Source organism: Acartia tonsa, chromosome 12, assembly GCF_053477335.1.
Source record: "Acartia tonsa isolate MP-2025a chromosome 12, ASM5347733v1, whole genome shotgun sequence".
NCBI classification, from domain to species: Eukaryota; Metazoa; Arthropoda; class Copepoda; order Calanoida; family Acartiidae; genus Acartia; species Acartia tonsa.
Genome location: NC_137271.1, coordinates 11,382,623 through 11,410,539, shown reverse-complemented (window position 1 = coordinate 11,410,539; position 27,917 = coordinate 11,382,623). Strand labels below are relative to the sequence as shown.

Here is a 27,917-nt window from a genome sequence, read left to right as displayed (position 1 = left end):
CCCCAAATTAGGGGTTTTGGGGTGGGTGGGTTGTCAACGATAATTCTAAAATCAAATATAGGCCTACAAAACTTGTATCCTAAGGTTTGCTCCATATATCTCAAGTCGTTTATGAGAAACACCCTATAGTATAATTCACCCGCCCCTCCCCCCCCCCCCCCAAATTAGGGGTTTTGTGGTGGGTGGGTGGTCAACGATAATTCTAATATCAAATATAGGCCTACAAAACTTGTATCCCAAGGTTTGCTCCATTTATCTCAAGTCGTTTATGAGAAACATCCCATAGTATAATCCACCCGCCCCCCCCCCAAAAAAAAAATTTGGGGGGGGGTGGGGGGTCGACGATAATTTTAAAAGTAACTTTGGCCCCATAGAAGCTTATATCCAAAATTAGCTCCCTCTAGCTCTAAGGGTTCTCGAGTAAACCCCCCCCCCCTGCCCAAATGGTTATTTTCCACATCCCCCTTTTACCCCTGCCAACAGATTTCAGGGGGGGTAATTACCCCCTCCCAAGCAAATTTTACCCCCGGGGTAAAAATTTTGGGGGGGTTAAAAAAAATTTGCGGCGCGCTTCGCGCGCCATTTTACCCCCCCCTTAAAAAATTTTTACCCCCCCCCAAAATAAAAAGCTTGGACGCCCCTGATCCACCGTATATTAATTTTTTTAAAAGGAATTACCTGAGTTGCTGCAAACAGGACGGCGCAGACAGTTTAAGATCAGCTACAGCTTGGCTGTAATCAGAACCCAAATCTGGTTAAATTTTAAAAATACAAAGAAAATTCATAAAAATGTGCAAAAAGAAACTGTACTTCTCTAATATGCCTGCCTGTTAAACCTTATAAGAAAAGCATATGAATCAACAAAAAAAGTTATTTTCCCAGGACGTGATTGCTTCAAGTCCCATGAAAATACCATGAAACCATGATTGAACCTCTTGGAAGATTCCCTGAAAACTGAAACCAAATTTGTTTAGTAAATGCCGAGTTTTTTTCTCTAGACAGAAGGACGAACATTTTTCTACTCTGATAATTTATGTTTTCTCTGTATTTTTAAGAAACCTGTAACGGCTAAAGCTCCTTCATATTTCAAAACATTACGAATTCTATAGATTTTAATGTTAGCTCTTAGACTTACAATTTGTTTGAATATAATAATAGTTTTAAGATTTTACTAAGGTTGTTCATTGTTAAAGTAATTTTAATTGTATTTTATATTTTTTTTTGATTTTATGACTATATTTAATTTTTATGCCCAAATAAATATGTTTTTTTTTGTTTATGTTTAATAGTATTGATAGGTACTAAAAATTTCATCAGCATTAATGTTTTTTGCAAAGCGATTTTTTACTGCTTAATAACTGTATAGGTCACAAATATAATAGTAATCCAATTTAACATTGTGCTTAGGCTGGAACAGAAAATATCTACATGACCCTTAAACTTTTTTTTAAGTGTAAAGCTAACATCCCTGTGAAAATCTTTACTATCTATGAGTGTTGTCAGTTCTTGTTGAGTAATTGTGTAAATTGATTGGTCACTACCTGTATATTACATTTAGAGTCATATTTACTTTTCAATCATACTTTACAGTAAGTAAACACTTAAAGTCAAAAAGGATTTAAAGTCTAAACTTTAATAAAGGGGGGGTGGGGGGTAATGCAACCATCTCGTAATCAGTGAGCAAATGGCACTTAGAATTCGAATTTCCATCTGAAATTTTGCATGAGTAGGTCTATTTTCCCTAAATCGAACAAAAAGTTTTGCCATTTTTTGGATATCTATATTGCAAATTAGTCACGAAACCTATCTCCACATAATACTCTTTTCCACTCCAAAACGCTATCAAACGGTTCTAGACGGTAGCTGTTGGTACTAGAAGTTTTGAAAATGGTTATTGCTATCATACAACATGAATTAAACCAAAAATATGTTTTAAAAAGTTTATTCCTACATAATTGATGATAATTGATTGATAAAAGACTTACAATATGACATTTGGAACTATTGAGTCCTTGCGCTACTTAAAAAAGGGGATTTGTTTAATGCTGCGCTTGCATAAAAATGCTATCAAAGCATAAATGACTCATTCCTATAGCGCCACTCAGTATGGCAAATATCACAGCTAGAGCCAGGTGTGCACAGGATTTCCAACCCATCCTTCCCACATCTCCCCCTCCTCCGCCTCCAAGCAACATTATTGTTCTTTGGAGGGGTTGTTATCTAAACTTCTGAAGAAAAAAATGTTTATGAAAATATAACTATGTATGTAAAGTACCTATTAAGTTTTTATATTAATTTGTCTGTCAAGATGACGCTTAATCACTCAACTGATTGAGTTAACCATTATAGGGAGGCTTTATATAGGTCCAATGTATGTGTCTTGGCTTTTTTATTGATGAATTTGAGTCTTGGGGTGGTTTTAAGCTATTTCCTACTGCGTGAAAAAATGTACTTATATTCTAAGGGCACAGTCAATACAACAGATCTATAGTATAGATGTATATACAGACAACTACCTCTCTTCATTTTTCAAACACCTCTTTCATTTGCTTCTAAATAATTTTCTGCTACTTAGTTGTGTTAATATAAGCGATACCATTGGTTGATTTTCAATAACCCAATAGGAAGGTTGCACAAGACGATTGCGATGAGTAAATACAGTTATTTAACCCTTTTCTCTCTAGTGTTTTACTTTAATGTTAATACTAATGTAAACATTTAAAAAACTTATATACTAGGAAGCAGAAAGAAAAACAATACTAAAAAGATGAAAAAAATAAAAGTAAATACTGGACATTTGCTAAACCCTCGAATAGTTTCAAGACTTTAGTACAAATATAAATTACAAATATTTTATATTTTAAAATTAACAAGCAATAGGATAGAACAAACTTAGCTAGGTAAAATATGTAGGTAGAACACTTTTATAGTTTAAAATATATTTAATCATCTATAATACAAAGTAGAAGGATGTCTGTCTGTCTGTTTGCATGTTTGTTTGTAACAAAGTATCTCGCTAACCACTGAATCGATCGGGTTCTCCTTAACAGGGTAGCTTCTCATAGGTCCCGGGAAGGTTTATAACTTACTATTTTGGGGGAGGGTAACACCACCCTCACCAGAGAAATCGAAATAAAAATATAAAAAAAATTAAAACGCCGTAATGTGGACATTTTATGCAATTAGTTAAAAAAAATACCTACCTAACTAACACCATCTATCGGCGAAAAATATATTTTTGGTAATTAGCTGATTTTAAAATAGATTTAAAAGTAACAATTTTACGTATCCCTAGAGGCCTCTAGGGGCGTAACCGCTATTTATATAAATAGAACAAGGCTAGCAACTCCATAAAATGGAACAGAGCATTATTAACATAAACATTGAATTTTAGCAACGTATTAAGTTTTAAAAATGTATATAAATACGATGGCCCTATTTAAGTGTTGATAAAAAGTAGCTGTTGATACATGTGTCATTCTCTTCATTTAAAAGGGGGGGGGCGAAAGTGACACTTTTTGAAACCAAAACTAAGAGTCAACAAAGGAACTCAACTAAAAAAAGGGTTACAGGTCTGAGATTTTGCATGGCAGTTGCTTTATAGGGGTACAATATGGAACTGTGAAGAAACGGCGGCGCAACCGCCGAAAACCGCCGTTTCCCGCCGTAATTTTTGTTGCCTTTTCTCGGCGGTTTTCGGCGGTTGCGCCGCCTTTCTTCACAGTTCCATATTGTACCCCTATAAAGCAACTGCTTTATTAAGAATCTAATAGGCTATCCATTTCCATTTAAAACTTTAAAAAAGCTTGCATAGTTTTTTCTTAAATCGACTTAAAGTGAAGCGGGGCGAATTCGGTTTTTTCACTTTTTATACTAACTTTTTCAATTTTATATAAAAAAGTGAAATTTTCGAGAGAAAAAAGTCAAATTTCTCGTACTTAGAAAATTTTTTTTTGTAGAAAAAATTGTCCGATCTTCATATTTTTTTTGTGAATGCTCTTTATTACATTTAGCAACTTTAACCTTTAGGGCATGCTGTTATTAAATCAATATGTCATAGGTTTTTTGAAGCTGGAAAATCGACCACAGGTTTTGCCAAACTTTTCTCTTTTTTTCAACTTGATTTTTTTAGGAAATTTTGCTAATAGAACTAATTTTTTTTGGCCAAATCTATTCAAAATTGCCTGAATTTTAAGGATCAGGCCTTTAAAGTCATAAAAAGTTATTTTTTCTAGTAGTATTTTTATGTTTTTTATCAAAAAAATTTTCGAAAAAAAAGTCAAATTTCGCGTACTTCGGAAAAATTATTTTTTTGGTAGAAAAAATTGTCCTAACTTAATAAAAAATTTTGTGCATACTCTTTATTACATTTAGCAACTTTTACCTTTTGGGCATGCTGTAATAAAATCAATACGTCATCGATTTTTCGAAGCTTGAAAATGCCCTACCGACTTCGCCTCAAGGCGGGGCGAAGTCGGTGCCGTTTTAGAGATCAATTTTGACAAACTTCCCAATGTCCTAGGTTTACGTCCTTTTAGGACCTGATCGACTTTTCCGAGATCTTTCTACTGGTCTTGGTTCCATTTTAAAAAAATAATTTTTACGATTTGCAGGTTCAAAAAACCGAAAAAAAGACCGAGTTCGCCCCGCTTTACCCTAGAGTTCTTTCATTCACTTTGTCGGTTGATTTAGTGAAAATAAGCGTTCTCTCCTACTTTATAAAGATGGAAGGGAGGGGATGTCAAATTTCAGTGCTGTATCTAATTTTTGGTTTAGTTCCTTTGGGTTTTAGGTTTAGTTTTAAAAAGTGTCTCATCCGCCTCCCCCCAATTAAAAATAAACATAGAAACATAACCTGTACAGTTTACTCATTAAAAAAATAGGAAAATCCGTGAAAATACACTATTTGATGGAAGTAGGCGATGACACAGCTACGAGAATATTTGTTTCTGTTTTGTTTATAAAAAAAAATAATTCAATTAACAGCCCATTCATCAGTTTATTTTAAAATACAATAAAACAAAATTCGGTTCCAATGCATAAGATTACATTTGGCCAATAACATAGATAATCTTGTTGTATCTAGCGGTAAGATTTTTTGTCAGTCCTTTAAGATCTCGCCAACCCTAGAAGAACCGATTAAATTTTATTTTAGGGAAGCTTTGCATAAGTTAAGGGATGGTTTTAGGCTACTTTAAAAAATACTTAACTGTCCCTTCATATTTTAACGACAGAAAATTGAATTTGATTAGTTGAAGCCAAGTATTTTGGAAGATTTTTTTATACTTAGGACAGAATAATACAAAAAAGACGTAAGGAATGAGCGTCACCTTTAATCCTAATTTTTGTCAATCTGACATGAGTAACCCAAAATAAGGAAATTACAGGAATAATAACTTTTTTTATTTTGTTTATGCATTTTTTAAACAATTTGTTAACATAAACAAACTTATTTACACATGTTTAATATTTCATTTTTATACACTTATATACCCTAGACAAAAAGATTATAAACAGAAAAATTATAAGTAGGTATTTTTAAAAAAAATTTAAGCTAAAAATATAAAAAACATAAGTAGATGATTCTATAAAATAAAGGGAGAGGTCATTTTCTAGTAAATCCCGTAAACGTGTGTGTTATAAGGCCTAAAAATAGTAGTAGAACGATAAGGTGCTCTAGATATATGTATTCCCTATTGAATAGAACAATAGGGAAATTTTTTTTTTTTTGATAACCATACCTGGATTATCTAAAAAAAATACGAAATTTCTATCAAACGCTTTGTTTGGCTCAAACTGACAAAAATTAAAAAAAAATATAATTATAATAATAATGTTTTCTATAGGTACAAGGTAAAGGTTAAGAACAATCTATACCATTAAACAAAGGAAGAAGTCATTCTTTACAGGTTGATTTATTATAATTATATTTTTTTTTATTTGTGTCAGTTTGAGCCAAACAAAGCGTTTGATAGAAATTTCAGATATTCCAGGTACGGTTATCAAAAAAAAAAAAAAAATGTCTTCCCTATTGTTCTATTCAATAGGAAATACAAATATATAGAGCACCTTATCGTTCTACTACTATTTTTAGGCCTTATAACACACACCTTTACGGGATTTACTAGAAAATGACCTCTCCCTTTATTATTTTTAAAAAATAAAAGAAAAGGTACCTACCTAATAAAGAGAAAGGTTATGTAAGCTAGAGCAAAATTTGAAGTTGTAAGTCCAAATGATTAAAGTTGACTAAAATCTTAATTATAAATTACAAAAGATAAAAGTTAAGAAATTAAAAATTTGAGGTATTAATCACAAGGGTAAAAAATGCATAGTTAGCGGAGCTAAATACTTTTAATTTAAGGAAATTTTAAACAATAAAAAAAACCATCATCAGCATTAATAATTTCCTATTTAATTTTTGTTTATTTCAAAGGGAAAATAGTGAATAAAATATAATATATGCTTGAACTCTTTAAACTTGTTTAATGTTAACCACAGTTCATAGCAAAACATAATCGAAAGCAATAAGGATTAAGCAATGATAAAGATAAGTTTTTAATAATACAAATTAACACATTTTCTAGTTTTATTACTAACTCACTTTGTTATCAAAAATCTATGATACAAAGTAGAACGATGTCTGTCTGTTTGTTTTTAACGAAGGATCTCGATAACCGCTAAAACAATAAGGTTCTCCTAGGCTCCATCTACATTTCAAGAGAAATCACTTCTAGAAAAGAAATACCTACCAAAGAATATAGTGCCTTGTCTTCCCTTAGAAGAGGTATGCTGAAACTTTTTCTATTTAAAACTACAATTAAAAATGGTGGGGCCGACTACTTCCCCCCACTTCAAGGGCCCCTAATGACCACTAGGGGCGTTTCCGCTTGTAGGTAATAAAAAACAAAAGCGACATCTCTTAAATTAGTGAATATTCCCTAGACTAACGAGCATTTCCTCAAAACCACTGTTCATCCGTGCTGTGAATTAAATTAAAGGAAAATGTGATTATCTTGGCTTTTAAATAAAACAGAGCAATTCACAAGAAGCATTTATATTAAAACTCAATGTGTCCGTTAGACTGTATTACACAGGGACCTCAAAAGATAAATCAATTGACAATAAATACTTAGTATGTGCATCCCCATTAAGACAAAAAAAAATTAGGCCTCCTGTAAAATAAAATTATTAGTTGAATAGATAAGACATTGCTATTTTAACAAAAATCAAGATTTAATAATAGAACTCAAAGTTTTAATATTATACACAATAATTAGGTATCTAGTTCTAATTTAATCATTCTACCTGCCATATTACCTTTTAGAAAGGGGGTGTGGGATTAACGTAATTTCTATAAATAGAGAATAATCCATTTCTTGTGAAAACTAATAAGAATTTTAAAATCTTATTATATCCTAAATGAGGCCTTAAAAAACGTTGCATAAATTAAACTCAAATATCTGTTAAAGAAGGGGGAAATTCTACTATTTTAATCCATAAAATAAAGGGGGTGCATAAATACACCTTTTATCTTAAAGTTATGTGCTCACTCAAAGACTTCAACCGACAAGTTAAAAATTAAAGGTAATTTTAATGGCTTTTATAATAAATAATATACCCCAAAAAAACAAAAAAGTTTTAGATAAAATAACACTTAAATTAAGAATATAAATGAATTCTTGGTGTCTGAGGGGGGGGGGGGGGTATAGTTTCTAAGCGTTTAAGTTTGACAAAAAATATTAGGTATTTTACAAAATAGGATCTAATTTGCTAACTTAAGGCACTCGTAACTTAACAATAAAATCTAGAAAATTAAAATCCATCTTTACAATATCTTAAGAATGAAAAAATACTATATAATCACTTGTCAAAATCCAGGAAATTCCGAGTCGACTTTAAACAGAGGTCTCAAAAAAGGCTATTTCATAGATGAGTAAAAACGGCTAAATTTCACAAATAAATAATTAAAGACTAATATAAAATTGTAAATCAGTAAATGTCAAAGATAAAAAGTTTTTCGACAAAATGCTGAAAATGTCATCCTAATAATAAATGCTTTTGGGAAGTAAAAATAAACATTTCATATTTCGTTTTTATACGTTATACGAGAAAACATATGTTTTAGACTTTATTAGGAATAATCGTAAATTTTACGATAAATTTGACATATAAAGTTAAAATAACATTCTTTTAATGACACAATGCAAAATTAATAAAAAATTAACATAATCTTATTATGACGTAACTATGTCTAACTTTATAACTTGTTAAAATTCATGTTTGTTGCCTAAACTCACTCTCTCTCTCTCACTCACATTGTTGCTTGGTTGCTGTCTCGTCTGCTTTTACGGGGAGAGCTCTCTCAATGTCCTACCTCATGGTTGCCGGAAATTTTGCATGACAAAACAACAACAAAAATTTGGATCATAAACGAAGAAGCACGGGTTTCGTCGTATTTTCGCAGTAGCTTTTCTCCTTTTTCTAGCCCCTGTGGGTCTAAAATTTTAACACTTTGGGTCAGTTACTTGACCTAAAATAACCTATCAAAAGGTATATATTGTGTAAATATGGAAACCCGCTACTTCGTTTTCTTTCCATGATCCAACTATTTTTTACAATGATTTACCATTTATTAATTGCAAAAATAACCATTTCCATTTACATCCCAAATCTTACACAAAATATGCCTTTTGTAGAATAAAAATATTGTTTCAAACTATTTATACTAAAATAAGTCGCAAACTTTAAGTCAATAAATTAGAGAATTTTTGGGTACCGGTATAATTTACAGTTTATTTACAATGACCCCTTCCATACTTATTTAATTTCACTTCAAAATGAATAAAAAAAACTTAAAAAATTAATTTGAAAATGCGCGAAAAATATTTTGTTAAGTTTTGGGAACCACGAAATTTGCCATCGAAGGGATCAGCTGATCAACAATAACAAAAGCTTTCTCAAGGTCGCAATTTGGATAAGGAAATAAGGGTCATGGGATTACTAGGAAGTTTTGATATAAAATATTTGTTTATGAGTAAGGAAATTGATAAAACCCGAGAAATTAATGTATTTAACAACATATATATTTATTATTATTATTACTCCATAATAATGATTTTACAAAGAAAAGTGAATCAAGAAAAGTAGAATATCCTAATATTTATATATAACTAAAAGTAACATGATGTTTCTTTGTAGCTAACTGTAATGGTTCTCCTTTACAGTGAAGCTTTTTATTTATCCAGGGAAGGTTTCTGCGTAAGTTACATCACCATTCTGCAAGAAATACCCCCCATGAAAAAAACGTTTTCTTTTAAATACCAATATTTATAAGGTAGATGGTCAACTTATCCGTTCTTAAATGTCCCTAGAGAGACTTATATATTCCTAAGTCAAGGGGGGCCAAGAGGGGGTGGGAAGCAACACACTCTCTCTGACAAAAGCAAAATTTAACCCAATGAAGCACAAATGTACTGTTTTATTATATATCTGTTGCCCTATCCTTTACCTACTGAACTTATTTAATCAAATCTGATTCTAAAAAAATAAAGAGTAGCTCTGCTCCTTTAACTGGACCAGAATCTGTGTATGGAGTTTAATGATCTTTTCTTTGTATAAGATTTACTTAAAGGTTGAAAATAAAACAAAATCTAAATGGCAAAGCACAAAAATAATTTAATGGTTAAATGGACAAAGTAAGTTATAGAGCAGATTTTCAGTTTTCATTACAAAGAAAAGAGAGAGAGAGAATATGCAAAAACTCGAAGAAAATCACGAAAACTTTAAAGAATAAATGACAGATAGAGACGGACAAAACATTGTACAGCTTATTTGTGCAGCATATGTCTTGAATTTTTCTCTGAAATTACAGCTGTATATCCTAAATAAGAACTGAGAAAATAACATTTTCTCCACAGTTGTGCGGACTGATTGATGGATAGGCAAAGTGAATTACAGAGCAGCTTCGCTACTAAAAATATCAATGGCGAAACTGCCAAAAAAAGATAGAAAGCTGAAATTTTTAGTGAAGATTCCTATGACATATGCCCATATAATCTATACATTGTTTTGTCCATCTGTCTGTTATTTCTAGATTTTCATATTTTCTCTTTTCTTACAAAAAATTACAACTAACGTAATTATATTTCATAAATCATTGGCAGACATACAGTTTTATCTCAATTATAGAGCAAATGCAATTAATCAATTTATTTATACCTTTTAAATTTCCTAAACTTAAAGTTACAAAACCTTGTTATAAAATTGTTATGTTGTAGTTCAATTAAAGTAACCTTTAGGCCATAATGATTACACATAAAACCAAGTTTATAATGGCAGGGATGTGTCAACATGATATATCAAACTATCCATTTGTTTCAATTAAACAGAAAAATTATGTCCATTAAGAAGCAAAGCAATAACAAGGAAAAAAATATTTCACATTTTAGATAGGAATAAAAATTTAAGTAAAATCCAACAGACAATCAACGCTTTGATTGCACGACCTTTGTTTGATAAGTCCTAACTGTGCATGGTAATTAATTGGGCCTGTTTATGGACCAAGGCTTTCCCCTTCTCTAACTATTTATGTCGCGGGGCTGATATAGCAGCGGTAGGAACCATTTTTAACGTCTGTAGTTAATATACAGCGTATGGCCTAGATTCGAACATATCACCTCCCCGACAAACTTCCCTCATTACTCTGACATAGAGATGTAGTGACAAATTAACAAATCTTATTTACGGACCCCAGAGTAAAATGTACAATTATATTTAAACAATTGAAAGCATTATCTAATTTTTATTCTAGACATAGTACATAAAAACGGAGACATTGTACGTTGTTCTTTTAAAATTTTCGAAGCTTTTTTTAGTGCCTATAAAAAATGACGTCATACTGGTCTACCATTGGTCAATTAAAATATATACTGGCCTGTCATTAAAATTTAGTCTGTGTATTTGCCTATTATTGGTCATTGCTATTGTATGACGTCATTTTTTGTAGGCACTATAATGAGCTTCAAAATTTTAACGCCTATGATTTGAATGTGAGCAACGGATTGTATGTACCATTGTACATAATGTAACATAATTTTATAAAGAATTTTTGCTGATACAACCAATTTTAAATTTGTTTAAAAACGTTGATAAATCTTTAAAAACAAATAGAACAAATATTGTTATTTGAAAATTTAAAGAATTTTTTTTTAGGGGGGGGAAGTTTAATTTTTTCAATGGGTGTCAATGGATTTTTGGGGAACTCCCCTCCCCCTCGTCAAAGCTTCAAAGTTTAACATGGAAGTTTAATTTTTATTGGGAGGTGGGGGTAGGATATTCCAATTTTTTGGTGGGGGGGGGGGAGGTAATCAATCACCCATTGGACGTTACCTCTGAATTTGCAAACAAAGCAATATATATTTGCAATTAAACAGTTAAACAATTTTAGCATATCCTTAGTATATAAAGTACATTGGTAAAGTTTTTAGATCAAGGATGACAACATCCATAAAAGTTAAACTCTAATTGAGAAGGAAGGACAAACGAACAACAACTCTTTGTAGATTGTCAGAACTGAATAAGCAGAACATTAATTTCTAAGTCTAAACGAAACTGTACATTTCAAAATTGTGCAGTAAAAGGACATACTTTCATTTTTAGAATTTCATTATAGAGTTGCCTCGCTTCTTGTTTTAAATGGAACTACGGATTTTCTGGTAGATTTGCTACGCTTTCTAGATTGTACCTAACATTTATAGGAATCATCATGCAAAGTTTGAAATCGTTAGGACAATTCTAACATGCCTAAAATTAATAAAAGGGCTAACCGTTACGGACGGACGTACGGACCGACCCTAGACAAGATTCATCAAGAGGTTGATAACATCATGAAAAAGCAAACATTTATTAATAGATAATCATCATTATAATTAAAAGCCTAAAGGCTTGATAACAGGGATGATTTGCTTAAAAAATTGTGCCTTAACGTCATGGAAATCACTATTCCAAGATCAAGAAAATCTTTTTATTAAGATAAGATAATATATTTTCAAATAAATCAAACCATAAACACAATTAAATAGAAAACAATGGAACAATATTTTCTTTTAAAAGTAAAAATATTTATGTTCTAATTTAAAGAACAAGGATGGCATCATCCATAAAAGCGAAGCTCTGGAACGGTAAGACAAACGGACATCAACACTAGTAGAGTGACAGAACTGAATAATCACAACATAAATCAATAAAAGTTGAAGATTGTAAGTAAAATTGTTAAAAAACTGCTTAAATACAGGATAGATATAGGACTTGATTATAGAGATGTTTCGCTTATGATATTGTATTTTTTGTTATAGGAATATGTATTCTAAACATCAGAATAATCGGATAATTTTATCACATAAAAGTTAGTTGTTAAAAAGGTTAAAAATCAACATTTTAAAAATGGACGTACGGACATTCTAGTAACAATTATAGAGTTACTTTCTAAATAGTACCTACTACAGGAATCATCATGCAAAGTTTGGAATCGATAGGACAATTCTAACCTGTTTGAATTAACGAAAAGCACTAAGAGACGGACGGACCGACCCTAATTATAAAGAAGCTTTGCTTTTATTAAAGATACCCATAGATAATAACCGTCTAAGTAATATTTGTTGAATAAGAATTGATATTAAAAATAGCCAATGACTGATATTGAAGCAGATTTGAAAGTACCGCAAGGTGATTACACTTTCCAACCTCTTAAAAAAAACAGACAGACTGACAGACTAAGTCAGATAATTGGAATAGCCTTACTTTTTAAAGACAATTAAAAGCTCATATTACACTTAAAGTTAAAAGTATTGTTATATTAAAATCACTCTTTGATAATACATGTATAAAAGTAATAGGTTGTCTAATAGTATGTCTTTCTGTCTGTTTGTCTGTACTAAAAGATCTCGCTCACCACTGTTCTATATGGCTCTCCATGATAGTAAAGGTTCCTAGGTCGGGAAGATTCTTTATATCTATAATTTAGAGGTTAAAAAAGGCTGTTTAGATATTTCTGTGCTATTAAGGAATGTCTTGTTTGGTCCTATTTTGTGTCTTATTACCCCCCCCCCCCCGCTTATTATTTAATATATTATGATAAACAATAGATGAACGAACAACCTTAAAAGTTGTTTCAAATTGTTGTGTCTATTAGGGCTAGACTGCCACTAAATTTGTAGCAGCTAAGATGCTGAAGCTGCAAATAATGTAGTCTGGCTGCTGAATGTTAAAATAGAGCAGTTCTGCTGTGGTACCTGTTTAAAAGGGGGAGTTATTATTTCATAGTTATTATTTTAGCATAAACAAAATTTGCGACCGGCTATAAATTGATAAAAAAAACTGCTATCTTTTTAACTAAATGCATTGCAAAATAAGTGCATAATCATCATTATTAAAAAACATATTTTTGTTTGTTCACCTACTTTCTTCTTATATAAGGAACCTAGTAAAAGTGTCTGACTCTGATTATGACGTAAAAAAAATCAGCCAATATATAAGAGGCTAGTATACACTGTAATTGACCAATGGTAAAATTTATAGTGGCCTCTCATTGGCTAATTTTTTTTACGTCATAATCAGAGTCAGACACTTTTACTAGGTTCATTTAATTTATTTAGTCACTTATCATAATCAATGATTATACACAAAATTACCCCTTCTGTAGATTACAATTAGTGGTTGAAACGATTGGACATTCAACTTTATGTACCAACCAATCAAAATTAAATGAAAGTTCTAAGGCTTTAATGCGAATAAGAAGCCGTTGTCATAAGACTTTGGGGGTTAGTGTAAAAACAGCCAAATGTCCCCTCCCTCCACGGAATAACCCAGAAAATAACAAACATTTGACATACCTTACTTTGGCGTAAAGGAAGACGGATGGAAGACATAGGAAGTCCCTCAATGACGTCATAAAAATGAGGGATGAGGAGAGGAGGAGTCGGAAAGAAAACCCCTAAATAAGAGATGGATAATCCCTCATTTTTATGACGTAACATGCTGATTTTTGAGATACTTTTGCTAGCTTCGACGGATGTTTTGAAATACAGTTATAGGAAAGCTGCGATTCTTACAACGTGAAGTTTAATTCATAAACAGACACATCTGATCACCATACTAAGGACTTGCAGACAAAGGTTGTGTATTCATAATCAAGGTAGGTATTTAAGGACTGGAAATGTGTAATGTAGAGTAGCGACGCTACTACAGACATGTCAGGCGCCGCACTGACAAAGTACGTGTTGAAATAAAATTTTAATTCTAATGAATCACTGTGGGCTACAATTGAATCAAGACAAAAGTAAGTGCCGAGCCCTGGGACCTATGTAGGGTGAAAATAGACATAAATCCTTGATGATTCCAGGTGGAGACAAAATATTTTAGCGGGGTCTTTTGGTTTTTTTTCAATTTAAAGTTCTGAAAAAAAATTGAAAAAAATATAAAAACCTTTAATAAAAAACAAACAAAAAATAATTTTCAATATTTTTTTTTACTAAAAGATACAAACAACTTATATAAATACTATAAGCTTTAAAAAAATCACAATTTTCAAATTTAAACTTTCAATATAAAGATTTGTAGAAAAAACCTAACAACAAATTCTAACATATTTCTGATCAACATAGCAATAAAACGTCTTTTGCAAAATCTTTATCATCAAAAATAAAGAGCACTTACTAAAGACTTTTTTTCATTTAAACTTATACTTTTCACATTAATTAACTTTAAAGATTGATTTTTTCTAAAAGAAAGGTTGCGTGATTTTTTTTATTCATAATTAATTGTCTAATTTTGAGATTCAGATAAAAAACCTTACTGCTTTATATCATTGGATACTCTACTAGCAGCGGCTACGCCTCTAGAGGCATATAGGGACCCTTAGGTTGGGGGGGAAGACGAACCCCCCCTTACAATTACAGTTTTTTTTAATGAAAAAGTTAAAAACATTTATTTTGGAGAGTTAATTCTCTTGGGATAGTGATGGTACCCTTCCCCAAAATAGTTATAAACCTTACTAGGACATATAAGAAGCTACCATGTAAAGGAGAACCATATTGGTTCAGTGGTTAGTGAGATCCCTTGGTGCACAAAGACTCACATAAAACGTGTTACTTTATTATAAAGATACATATGTATATACACAGAAACTCTACAATCAGAGTATGTCTGTTTGTTCATCTGTCTGTATAAAAACATTACAGAATATATTTATTTGGTACTAGCGGCTACGCCCCTAGAGGCCTTTAGGGGCACTTGAGAGGGGAAGAAGTGGTTGAATTCTACAACTAGATTTTTATTTTAGACTTAAAAAGAAAAAGTTATTTTTTGTGTGTGAAATGGGGTCCTTTTTAGGGGTTGATTTCTCCTAGGATGGTGGAGGTACCCTCCCAAAATAAGTTATAAACCTTCCAAGAACCAATGAGAAGCTACATAGAAAAAAAGAACCATTGATCATTTTTAATTACTATTCAGGGATCTAAAGGGATAAGACAATGACCGCTAAATTGATTTACATTCCCAAATATGATACATGGATCTCCCTTCTGTATATTTCAGTTAATGGTTGAAATGTTGGGCACTTAATTTAATAATCCAACCAAACAAAAATCGCAACAGGTCCCCTAAGTAGTTAAGCCAACGAATAACAAATTCCTATATTAAACTATGGGGACTAGTCTAATAAACAGCCCATTGTCCCATCTCGCTCTGATTAATATATTTTTGTATCTGTATGTTACACTTGCTATTGTCTTTATTTGTATTCTTTTAAACATAAGAGCTTCACTAATTATGGATGTTGTCTTTTTCCCTTGTTAAATCCAATTACCTAATTCTGGATATTCTTTGAGGTTGATAATTACAATTATATTTTATTAAATGGAAAAAGAACAATTTAATTATAATTCAAGATAAAAATAATTTTATCCCTAGCGGTTTTGCCCCTAGAGGCATCTAGGGGCCCTTGACAAGTGGGGGGAAGTTGACCCCTCCCCTACTTTCAGTTTTAGTATGTAAAAGAAAAAGTTTTTTTTAAATGTTGGGTAGGTACTAATTTTTTCTAAACTCAAAACTTCTCAGGACCATGAAAAACTTGAACCAAGAAGAACTATATCAGTTAAGTGGTTACAAAGAATCTTCGGTACCGACAGACACCCTCACACACACACACACACACACATACACACAAACAGACAGACACAGAAACTGTTACTTTTATAAAAGGATTAATAGACACTAAACTACTCCTTAATATGTTGATCCTATCATCAGTCTAAAAGATAGGTCAATAAAGAAGAACCAAATTGGTCCAGCGGTTAGCAAGAACTTTAGGCACAGACAGAAAAAACACACGGACATTCTATCTTTTTTATACAGGGATATAACTTTTAAACGATAGGAAAATTTTTTTTTCCAGATGATATTTCTTTCCCTGCTTTAAAGCACTATTTATGATACAAAATAGATTGATGTCTGTTTGTCCATCTTTCTGATGCTTAAGAACTGATATGGTTCTTTTTTTACTTTACTATGTAGCTTCTCATTGGTCCTTGGAAGGTTTATAACTTCTTTTAAGAAAAAAAGAGAAATCGCCCCTTAAAAAAGGACCACAACACACAAAAAAAAACTTTATCTTTTTAAGCCTAAAATAAAAATATAGTTGTTGAATTCAACCCCTTCTTCACCTCTTAAGTGCCCTTAAAGGCCTCTAAGGGCGAAGCCGCTATAGCAAAATAAATATGTTCTGTATTGTTTTTATACAGACGGATGAACAAACAGACATACTCTGATTGTAGAGTTTCTGTTTATATATCCTCCTAATATATAAAGTAGTAAGCGTTTTTTGTCTGTCACGAAGGATCTCGCTAACCGCCGAACCGATATTGTTCTCCTTTACAGTGAAGCTTCTTTTAGGTCCTAGGAAGGTTTTAAACCCTTTTTGGGGAGGATGTCTTCACACCCCTCCCCCCCCAAAAAAATTTTTTTTACTCTTTTGAAACTCAATTTTAAAATGGGATGAGGTCGACTTTTCCCCCTCCTACCTTAAGTGCCCCTAGAGGCTTCTAGGGGCGATTAAATAAAGTAGTAAGCGTTTTTGTCTGTCCCGATATTGTTCTCCTTTATGGTGAAGCTTCTCATAGGTCCTGGGAAGGTTTTAAACTTTTTTGGGTAGGGTGTCTTCAAATGGGATTAGGTCGACTTTTCCTCTTCCTACCTCTAGAGGCTTCTAGAGGCGTAGCCGCTAGTGTATCTTTATAATAAAGTAACAGGTTCTATGTGAGTCTTTGTGAACTATGGTTCTCCTTTACATGGTAGCTTTTCATATGTCCTGGTAAGGTTTATAACTATTTTAGGAAAGGGTACCACCACTATCCCAAGAGAATTAACTCTCCAAAATAAAAAAAAACTGTAATTGTAAGGGGGGTTCGACTTCCCCCCCAACCCAAGGGCCTCATATGCCTCTAGAGGCGTAGCCGCTGGTAGAAGATTATCCATTAATATAAAGTAGTAAAGTTTTTTATCTGAATCTCAAAATTAGACAATTAATTATGAATAAAAAAATCACGCAACCTTTCTTTTAGAAAACACCAATCTTTAAAGTTAATTAATGTGAAAAGTATAAGTTTAAATGAAAAAAAGTCTTTAGTAAGTGCTATTTATTTTTGATGATAAAGATTTTGCAAAAGACGTTTTATTGCTATGTTGATCAGAAATATGTTAGAATTTGTTGTTAGGTTTTTTCTACAAATCTTTATATTGAAAGTCTAAATTTGAAAATTGTGATTTTTTTAAAGCTTATAGTGTTTATATAAGTTGTTTGTATCTTTTAGTAAAAAAAAATATTGAAAATTATTTTTTGTTTGTTTTTTATTAAAGATTTTCATATTTTTTTAAATTTTTTTTCTGAACTTTAAATTGAAAAAAAACAAAAAGACCCCGCTAAAATATTTTGTCTCCACCTGGAATCATCAAGGATTTATGTCTATTTTCACCCTACATAGGTCCCAGGGCTCGGCACTTACTTTTGTCTTGATTCAATTGTAGCCCACAGTGGAATATAAAGAGATAAGACAGCCAGAACCTCTCACCTGTTCGAGTTACTGGGATGTTACAAAACAAGGATGACAACATCCATAAAACAGAAGCATAAAATCGGCTGAATTTTGTTCAAAACAAGGCAGAATGTAAACTCCATCTCAATTTAGAAATGATGGAGGGTACATTGGGCTGTTTATTACACTTGTCCCCAAAGTTTTATAATAACGTTTTTTATTCGTTGATTGAATTTTGATTGGGTGGATCATTAAATTAAGTGTCCAAACGTTTCAACCACTTATTGTAATCTACATAAGGGGTAATTTTGTGTATAATCAATGGGAATGTATATCATTTTACTTGCCATTGTCTTAGCTATTTAGATCCCTTCTGTGTAGTGACGTCTCTAGCCTCTAAGGTGTGTTACCTTCCACCACAATACATGTTTGTGTCAGTGTCAGATGTATTTTTTACATAGTATAAAAATATTGGATGTATTTTTGCCAGTGTTGGATGTATTTATGGCATGAGAATCGATTTTACTGTCATTTATACAGTAAAAATTCAGTTTGTCATAAATACATCCATTTCACTGGCGAAAACACATCCACTGTAAATTTGCTGGATATGGCAGTCCCCCGTTTGTCTACTTGATGTAGCATTGACTTTTCTTTTGTAAGGGGTGGGGCAATTTTTAGAAGGAGGGTGTGGTAACCTCTTGGATAATAGTCAAAAACCACAAATAAAATCTCTTTATCCTAAAAAGAATAACTTCATGGATCCAGCGATGTTATGCTTAAGACAGACGTACAGACAGCCATACGTAGCCCAATTATTTATAAAGATTATTAATGAGCAATAAGATAAATGCTAATTGAGGTTCCCATTTTGTACAGTACATAAAAGGTACATAAGGCCATTTTAGAGTTTATCAAATATTATTAAAAAAAGGGTTTAATTAATTAAAAAGGATGACAACATCCATGAAAGAGAAGCTCTAAAATCAGAAGGAAGGTTAAACTAACAATAAATCTTGTTGTGTGTCAGAACTTTATAAGCAGAACATAATTTTGTAATTATAAACATAAACATAAATTGAAGACGAAGAAAGTCCTTAAATGACGTTATAAAAATGAATATGAGGAGAGGAGGAGTGGGGAAAAAAACCCTAAAAAAGAGATGGATAATTCCTCGTTTTTATAACGTAACATGCTGATTTTTTGAGGGACTTTCTTCGTCTTCCATAGATTTGCTGCAATATTGCATAATTACAGGGTACAGTTGAAGGATATCGCTTTTAAAAAGTACATCTTACAAAACAAGGAGAATTGAGACCAATTCATTGGTTTGTTTGTACATTCTCGGACTACTGGGTATCTTTCACTGAAAATAAAGGTATACCACTGAAGAATGTATTTACTTAGAGTATACGTGGGAATTATGTGACAAGGGTAAATTTTCTTATTGGTTAGTTCGTTCATCCAATAGGGGTAGAGGGGAAGTCGTTATTTTAGCCAGCTGCAAGTTTCACTTTATTAGAGTAATATCCAATTAATAAAAATCCATTCACTAAAAGTTCAATATAGAGTTTATTGATTTAATTATGCAAAATATTTATTAATATTTCTATGGATTTTATCAAAACATTGATTATAGAGTAGCTGCGCTGATACTACAAAGTAAAATCACGCTATACATATATTAATAAATTTGTCACGTGACACGTATTTAAATTGTTGTGTATTTATGCACAGGGATCTAAAGGTATAAGGCATTGGTTGATAAATTAATGTAATCCCCTATAAAGTTACACAAAATTACAACTAGAGGATGAAACGCTTGGACACTTAACTTAATGAACCTTCAATTAAAATTCAATTAAAGTACACAAAGTAGTTAAGACAAATAATAAGAAAACATTATTATAAAACTTTGGAGACTATCAATAATACAAAGTAGTACGATGTCTGTCTGTCCGTCTGTCCGTCCGTCCGTCTGAAGCTTAAGATCTCGGTAACCACTGAACCGATTGGATTCTACTCTTCAGGGTATATTTCTATTGGTCCTGTGGTGGTTTTAAACTATTTTCTTGGGGGGTGGGACCCAACCCCCAACCCCCCCAAAAACAAAAAATCCCCCCCCCATTTTTTTTTTTTGCTGAAGATTTCCTAGGTTCTTTAGATTTTGTAGAAGATTTCCTAGGTTCTTTAGGTTTTGTAGAAGATTTCCTTGGTCTTGTAACGAATTTCGCCTTATTTTTTTAATCACCTCTTGGGGCAAAGCCCCTAGAGGCTAGGGGCGAAGCCGCTAGTTGTAATAAAAAGCCCAATGTTCATTCTATCCCTGGTTTATGAATGATGATATATGTCAATCATAGAGTAATAATGAAGGTTTATTAAAGATCCTTGCTTTTCAACAATTTTGGGCCTGTCTGTCCGTCATTCAGTAACGGATAACCCTGATCGTTAATTTAGTCATGTTAGAACTTTCCTATCAATTTTAAATTTTGCATGATGATTCCTGTAACAGTGAAGTACATTTTAGAAAGCTATTTTATATTTTGATATAAATTTTTGCGTGATTTACTTGCTATTTTACCTTGATGTTTAAAATGGTAATTTCTAAGGCGATAAGACACCATGTTATAACGAAACATCTCAACAATCAAGTTTTACTAGGCTTTACTTTTGTTGTCATCCATGTTTTAATATAACACTAATTAAGATAAATTAAATTTTTATTAAATAAACTAATATTTTTGTTTGTTTCTATAATACTAGTGGCTGTGCCCAGTATCAAGTTTTCCTTTTAAGTAGGAAAAAATCGTCAAATAAGCTTTAAACGGACTGTAAGATATCGTTTTACATTATGAATTGACGATTTTAGAATTTCCATTATGGCTTCAAAACCCATTAACATCCGCTTGATTAGAACCGGTTCTCAGCCATACTGAAAAATAATGTAAAACATCGTATTGCAAATATGTTAAAATAAAAATCAGAAGACTGGTTTTAATCTTATATTTTTTATTTCAATATCCGCGGGAAGCTGTCTATGGTACTATGCGATAAATAACTACGATATAATATTTCTACTTTAATGTTTCATAAATTACATCACTTTTTAATATATTACATAACAGCACCTTTACACTTGAAAAGTTAACTTGTTACTGTGCCTTCACACATTTTAATCTCTCCCTTAAACGTTCCTGCAAAATAACAACAAATAAACATGTGTAAGTCAGCAAAAAAATCGCCAATCAAAATTATGAAAGTCAAACTTATAGCAGTTTAGTTACTCTTTAGCTAGGGTATGCAGGGAACTAAAGGGATAAGATAATGTCCGATAAATTATGATGATGTTTGAATTAATATACACCCCTTTCTTCTTCCAAATTTTTACTAAATGCTGAATTTTACTAATAATAAGGATAATTTTTGTCTCTTAAGGTCTCACTAATCACTGAACCTATTGAGCCTAAAAATCATACCCAGATTTTTTTTCCAAAAATAGCTTAAAACCATTCCAGTATCTATAAGAAGCTTCACTATAAAGGAGAACCATAATGGTTCAGTGGATAGCAACGTCCTTCGCTACAGACAAAAAAAACTTACTTCTTTATATTATAGGATATAAAATAAAATATATAATGTTGATTCGTTCATTTTAGCTATAATAAATTATTTTACTGTAATGCATGATACAAAAATGTTGTAACACGCGAGTTCTAAAGGCTTTTTGTTACATAAAAAATCATTTTAACATATTAATTTCGTGAGAAATTATACTGTAATTAAATATTTTTAGAAATCTACTTATGTCAGATGATTTAGTAAAGAGTAATAGAAACATAAGGCCTACTAACATTACCATTAACATTTTTTTGTCTGTATCGAAGGATCTCGATAGCCGCTAAACTGAAATGGTTCTCTTGTACAGTGAAGCTCCTTATTGTTTCAGGGAAGGGTTTAAACTATTTTGGGAGGGTATCTTCACACTACAAATAAAAATTTATCTTCCCCCCCCCCACAAAAAAAAAAAAAATATTTATTTTTCTTTATAAATTTAAATTTAAAAATAGGGGCGGTTGACTTCTCCCCCCCCCCCTTTTTCTTTAGTGCCCCTAGAGTCTGCTACTTATTCATTTCATTTACACACCTTAGAATGGTGTTATCAAATTCTCTGGCGTTTAAACCAAACTTAGTTGATAATCGTTATTACTAGACAATTTAAATTTCCTTATTTTTATGTATGTAAAAAAAAACTTTTTCTAATGTTACAATATGCAGTACAATCAATCTTTACTTTAAAGCCATGAAAATTTAATCATATTTTGTTATGAAATGAAATGTATCAGCTCCGAAAATGATTTTATCTTGTCCAAAAGGTGACGAAACTAAACGGTAGATTCACATTATGTCCATACAATGTAGAGAAACAAGGATGACAACATCCGAAAAGGGAAGCTCCACAAATCATTGGTCAGTACAAGAAATTTATTGTTTTTACTAACATCCAATGATAAACAAAATTACCCTCGCTGAAGATTGAAATTATACATTATAATTGAAGAAGATTGGATATATAACAGATCTATAGTATAGATGTATATTGTATATACAGACAACTACCTCTCTTCATTTTTCAAAGACCTCTTTCGTTTGCTTCTAAATAATTTTCTGCTACTTAGCTGTGTTAATATAAGCGATACCATTAGTTGATTTTCAATGACCCAATAGAAAGGTAGCACAAGACGATTGCGATGGGGAGATACAGTTATTTAACCCTTCTCCCTCTAGTGTTTTACCCTAATGGATATATCTCTTTTTACCAACCAATCAAGATGTAATAATTAAATTCCCCAAAGTTTTCAACAACAGAGGGAACGTCTTAATAAAACTTTAGGGGTCAAATTAATATACAGACCACGATCTCCTCTCTCCATGTGAAAAATAAAACATTTTCTCGTATTCATTCGAATCCGGTGGATAGGAACCGGTTCTTATCCATACGAAAAAACTATGTCTAGCATCGTATTAAATCCAGCTTTCTACGAATATAAAAATGTACAATCATAAGATTAAAACCAGTTTTTTTAGCCCGTGCCTTCAGCACCTCGGTGCAAAAAAAAACTGGTTTTAATCTTATATTTGTACATTCTATATCCGCGGAAAGCTGTTTATGATATGATGAAAGAAATAACTATTATATGAGAAATTTACTAAATAAAAATATTCGTTGTTTAGCACGAACACCCTATGAGCCCATGACAAACAAGAAATGATATAGGATATACGTGGATATTATGACAGGGAGAAATTGGTCGTCAACTTAGGTTGCTAACATGGACCTTATTTATAGGTCATTTCATTCATCCAGTAGAAGGGGACGGAGTAAAGGGGATGGATATGGGGGGAAGGGTCATCGTTTTTTTAGCCCGTTGCGAGTAACACTTTATTATAGTACATGAAAATCTAGAGCAATATCCAAGTAATAATATATCTATCCAAAAAGACTTATTAAAAAGACGCTTTTTTCTTTCCCTGTGCATCATTTGATCTTGGCTATTCCAGATTATTTATAGCCTTCTTTTGAGTGGGCATTCTGTGTATATTTAGCCGTTTAGCAGCTAGCAGCCATTAAAAATCACAGATTTTTGGAGAAAATAGTTACCATGAACATTTTACCGTGAACTGCACTAGATGCCAAATAGTTAATATTATATAACATTACATAAAGCATATATATTATATAATTGTATGAATATTAAAAAAGAACAATTTAGTACTTTTGACACGCACTACTCGCATGGACCACCTGAAAATTAAATACAAAGTTGGTTTTTTGCCTTAATACATACATTTTGACATTGGAAATGAGTACTTTTTAGTGACAACAGTGTGTTTCAAATTATTCTGAGTGTAGGGATAAGACAATGGCTGATAAATTGATATACATTAGGGCGAGTTCATATCGGTATTAGACAAAGAGGAGGTGTGCAACAGATAAAACCAACTTAAATAAAATTTCTGACCGAAAAAGAATGCGACCACTTAAAAATGTATTTTATTAATAAAAAATATGCAAAGACGACATTCAAGTTCTCACCACTTATCATCTCAGTTCTTATTAGTGCTAGATGGCTAGGAGTAAAATTAGGAACTTTTGTCCTTTTCAAAATATCTCGTTCCTAGCCTAAGAAATGACTAAAAAACCACCATTTTTAAAGGTTTATTGAGAATTGTCCAATTTTTAGAGGTTTTTAAAAAAATTTCTCAGGCAAGGAACGAGATTTTTTGAAACGGTCAAAAGTTCCTGATTCTACTCCCCAATGCCTTTCCTGGAAGCACCATGAAGCCATAGTTCTGATTCAATAAATTTTTGACACCCATTTACAACTGGCTATACAATTAAATGTCTGGTCGTCAGCGGTTTTAAGACTTAGGATAAATTTTAAATCATCCAGAGGTGTATTATACTCATAAAAGTCAGTTGCAGATCCCCGCTTTGGTCTCAGAAAAAAATGTCCAAAATCGACCCACCCTAATATACATCCCAATTATGATACACAAAATTACCATTTCTGTAGATTATAATTAATGGTTAAAACGTTTGGACACTGAACTTAATGAAACAACCAATCAAAAATCAATAAAAGTCCAATGTATTGTATAAGAAAACGTTAGAATAAAACTTTGGGAACTAGTGTAATAAACAGCCCAATGTACCCTCCCTCCCTGCTTTATATATAGTTTGTCCGTCCATCCCATTTATGATCCAATACGTACTAATAGACTACTAATATTGCAATATGACATGAAAGTATACAATACATATCCTATTCTATATAGTTGGAAGCTTTTTTTGTCTCTAGCTAAAGATCTTGCTAACTGCTGAACCGAAATGGTTCTCCTTTACAGTGAAGCTTTTAGGTTCTAAGATGGTTTTAGGATATTTTTATGAATAAGTCTGGGTATGGTTCGGGCTATTTTTCTGCCCTTTCATATACCTTTAAATATAGAGCCCCTAGAGCCTAAGGGAGCGGTGGCTAGTATTAAAATACAAGGATGACACCCTCCATAAAAGCGAGGCTATGAAATGGTAGGACAAACGAACATAAACACTTGTAGAGTGTCAGAACTGAATAAACTTGATATTAAATCTATAAAAATTTGTAAGTAAATTTGTTGCACAACTGATTAAAAACACACTACTGCTTAAGGACATACTGACGTTTTTAGGACTTGATTAAAAAGATTCTTCGCCTATAACATTTACCTTGTTGTAATAGGAATCAGTATTTAAAAATTAGATGAATAGAATAATTTCAACATACAAAAATTTGTTATCAAAAAAGTAAAGGCTGTTATAGGAATCAGCATGCAAAGTTTGAAATCGATAGGACAATTCTAACCAATTAGACCAAAAGAGCTAACCGTTACGGACCTACGGACGGACGGACTGGCCCTAATAATAGAAAAGCTTCACTTTTATTAAATGTATCGGGACGGAAGTGATCTGTGGAAATGTTCGGTGGGACAAGGTTAATTGCAGAAAAGCTTTGCTTCAAAAGTAGCAGGTTAATATATAGTTGCTACGCCACAGAATAAACACAGGTGGATAGAATAAATTATATCTTTATTGCACAGGCTTCCAATTTGTCTACGGGGTGGTGACTCCTTCCCCCCTGTTGTGGTGGCTCGGTACCTTTCCATTCAGGTGTTGCTGTTACCGCCTCATCGACGCATTAGGTGTTTGGACAGAGGAGCAAAGCTACTCTGGCTTGGAGCTGCATCCCACTTCATATAAACACAATTGCCAAACTAATTAATCCGTAAGTCAATTAGTCTATATTATAACATTAAACATATTATAACCTATGACTACCCCAAAGCTTCCCTGGAAAGTACAACCAATTTTTGGGGGAAAAATGAGATCTTCAGCATTAAACAAAAAATCTTACTATTTTATATTACTTACTAGTGGCTATGCTCCTAGCTTCTAGGGACACTATATTCAAAGGAGCTAGAAAAAAAGAATAAAACTATCCAAAGACTTAAAAAAGAATAGCCTGAAACCATCATAGGACCTATGTGAAGCTTAGGTTCAGTAGTTATTAAGATATTAAGCTTCCGACAAAAAAAAACCTTACTACTTTATATTATTTAGAAGACAAAAACTGGCCCAGGGAGACATGTTTATAAATATTGAAAGATAAGTAAAATTGCAAATACCAAAAAAAAATATTTAGATAAAGATTATCACGTTGTTTTAACAAGGATGACAACATCCATAAAAGTGAAGCTCTGAAACGGTAGAACAAACGACCATTATCACTTGAAGAGTGTCAGAACTGAATAATCAGAATATCCTTATACTAAAGTAACAGGATGTTTGTCTGTGTGTCTGTCTATGTGTCTGTCTGTGTGTCTGTCTGTGTGTCTGTCTGTGTGTCTGTACCGAAGGATCTCGCTAACCGCTGAACCGATCGGGTTCTCCTTAACAGGGTAGCTTCTCATAGGTCCCGGAAAGGTTTATAACTATTTTCTTGTGGGGTGGGACACCCCCAACCCCCCCAAAAACTGAAAAATCCCCCCCCCAATTTTTTTTTTTAACTAAAATTAAAAATGAGGGGGGGCAACCCCTCCCAAAAAAAAAAAATTTTGTTTCGCCCCCCCAAAAATTTTTATTTTATTTTTCTTTTAAAATCTAAAATAAGAAATTGAATTATTAAATTCGACTCTCTCCTCCTTAAGTGCCCCTAGAGGCCTCTGGGGCGTAGCCGCTAGTAATTGTATAAAAGACCTAACAAAATTTTAAATAAATTTGTTAAAAACTGCTTAAATACAGGATACTGTTGACCTACTTACGTTTTTAGGACTTAATTATAGAGATGCTAAGCTTATAACATTGTACTTTGTAGTCCTAGGAATCAGTATTCCAAAAATCAGAATCAATCGAATAATTTTATCACATAAAAGATATAAAAAAGTTAAAAAATAACGTGTTTAAAACGGACGTAAGGACATTATGGAGACAATTCTAACATGCTTAAATTAACGAAAAGACCTAACTGATCCGGAAGGACAAACGTACGGATCATCCCTCATTATCGAAAAGCTTCGCTTTTAAAAAGTCAAATTTACTAATTGTCAGCCAGTATTTCATACAGAGGCGTGCAGAAGGGGTTTGTAGGAGGTGTATACAGCCCCTGGCAAAATTAAGTAAGGGGGGGGGGGATGTTGGTGTATACTACCCCCTGCACCCCAAGGAACGCTTTTAGACTTGTTTCATATTCCACTTTTTCAGTTCTGACACTCTACATGTGTTAATGTTCGTATTTCCTACCATTTCATTAAGGATGTAAAATATAAATTTAGTATTAATGAACGAATAATTCTATGAATATTTTTTAAAAGCGAAGCTTTTCTATAAATAGGATCGGTCCGTCCGTATTTCCGTCACAGACGGATAGCTTTTATTCGTTAATTTAGGCATGTTAGAATTGTCCTACCGATTTCAAACTTTGCACGATGATTCCTGTAGTAGTTAGGTACGATTTAGAAAGCGTAGCAACTCTATAATCATTACCAGAATGTCCGTATGTACATTTTAAACATGTTGATTTTTCTACTTTTTTTTAACAACAAATTTTTATGTGATCTAATTATCCGTTTGATCTGATTTTTGTATATTGATTCCTGGGACAGCAAAGAACAATAATATAAGCGAAGCAACTCTATAATCAAGTCCTAAAAATATAAGTGTGTCCATACACATTATCCTGTATCAAGCAGTTTTTCAACAAATTTACTTACAATTTTGCGTCGACTATTACACTT

General features: G+C 32.3%; 1 protein-coding gene across 21 annotated transcripts in view; it reads right to left on the bottom strand.

Moving 5' to 3' along the window:
* LOC145334328 (uncharacterized) overlaps positions 1 to 6,249 on the bottom strand; it is a 39,669-nt gene extending 33,420 nt beyond the window's left edge. For 7 of the 21 annotated variants that reach the window (XM_080179751.1, XM_080179746.1, XM_080179752.1 and 4 more), the window contains exons 1-5: positions 6,181 to 6,245; positions 2,092 to 2,228; positions 1,471 to 1,543; positions 1,060 to 1,105; positions 679 to 751 (exon numbers count right to left, since the gene is read on the bottom strand). In XM_080179751.1, coding sequence (XP_080035877.1) covers positions 679 to 751; positions 1,060 to 1,105; positions 1,471 to 1,543; positions 2,092 to 2,195 — 296 coding nt within the window. In that variant the 5' untranslated portion in view covers positions 2,196 to 2,228; positions 6,181 to 6,245. Of the gene's footprint in view, positions 1 to 678; positions 752 to 1,059; positions 1,106 to 1,470; positions 1,544 to 2,091; positions 2,229 to 6,180 lie in introns of all 21 variants that reach the window. The other 14 variants (XR_013884807.1, XR_013884808.1, XR_013884809.1 and 11 more) reach the window with 5 other exon arrangements.
* Between the last annotated feature and the right edge of the window lie 21,668 nt (positions 6,250 to 27,917).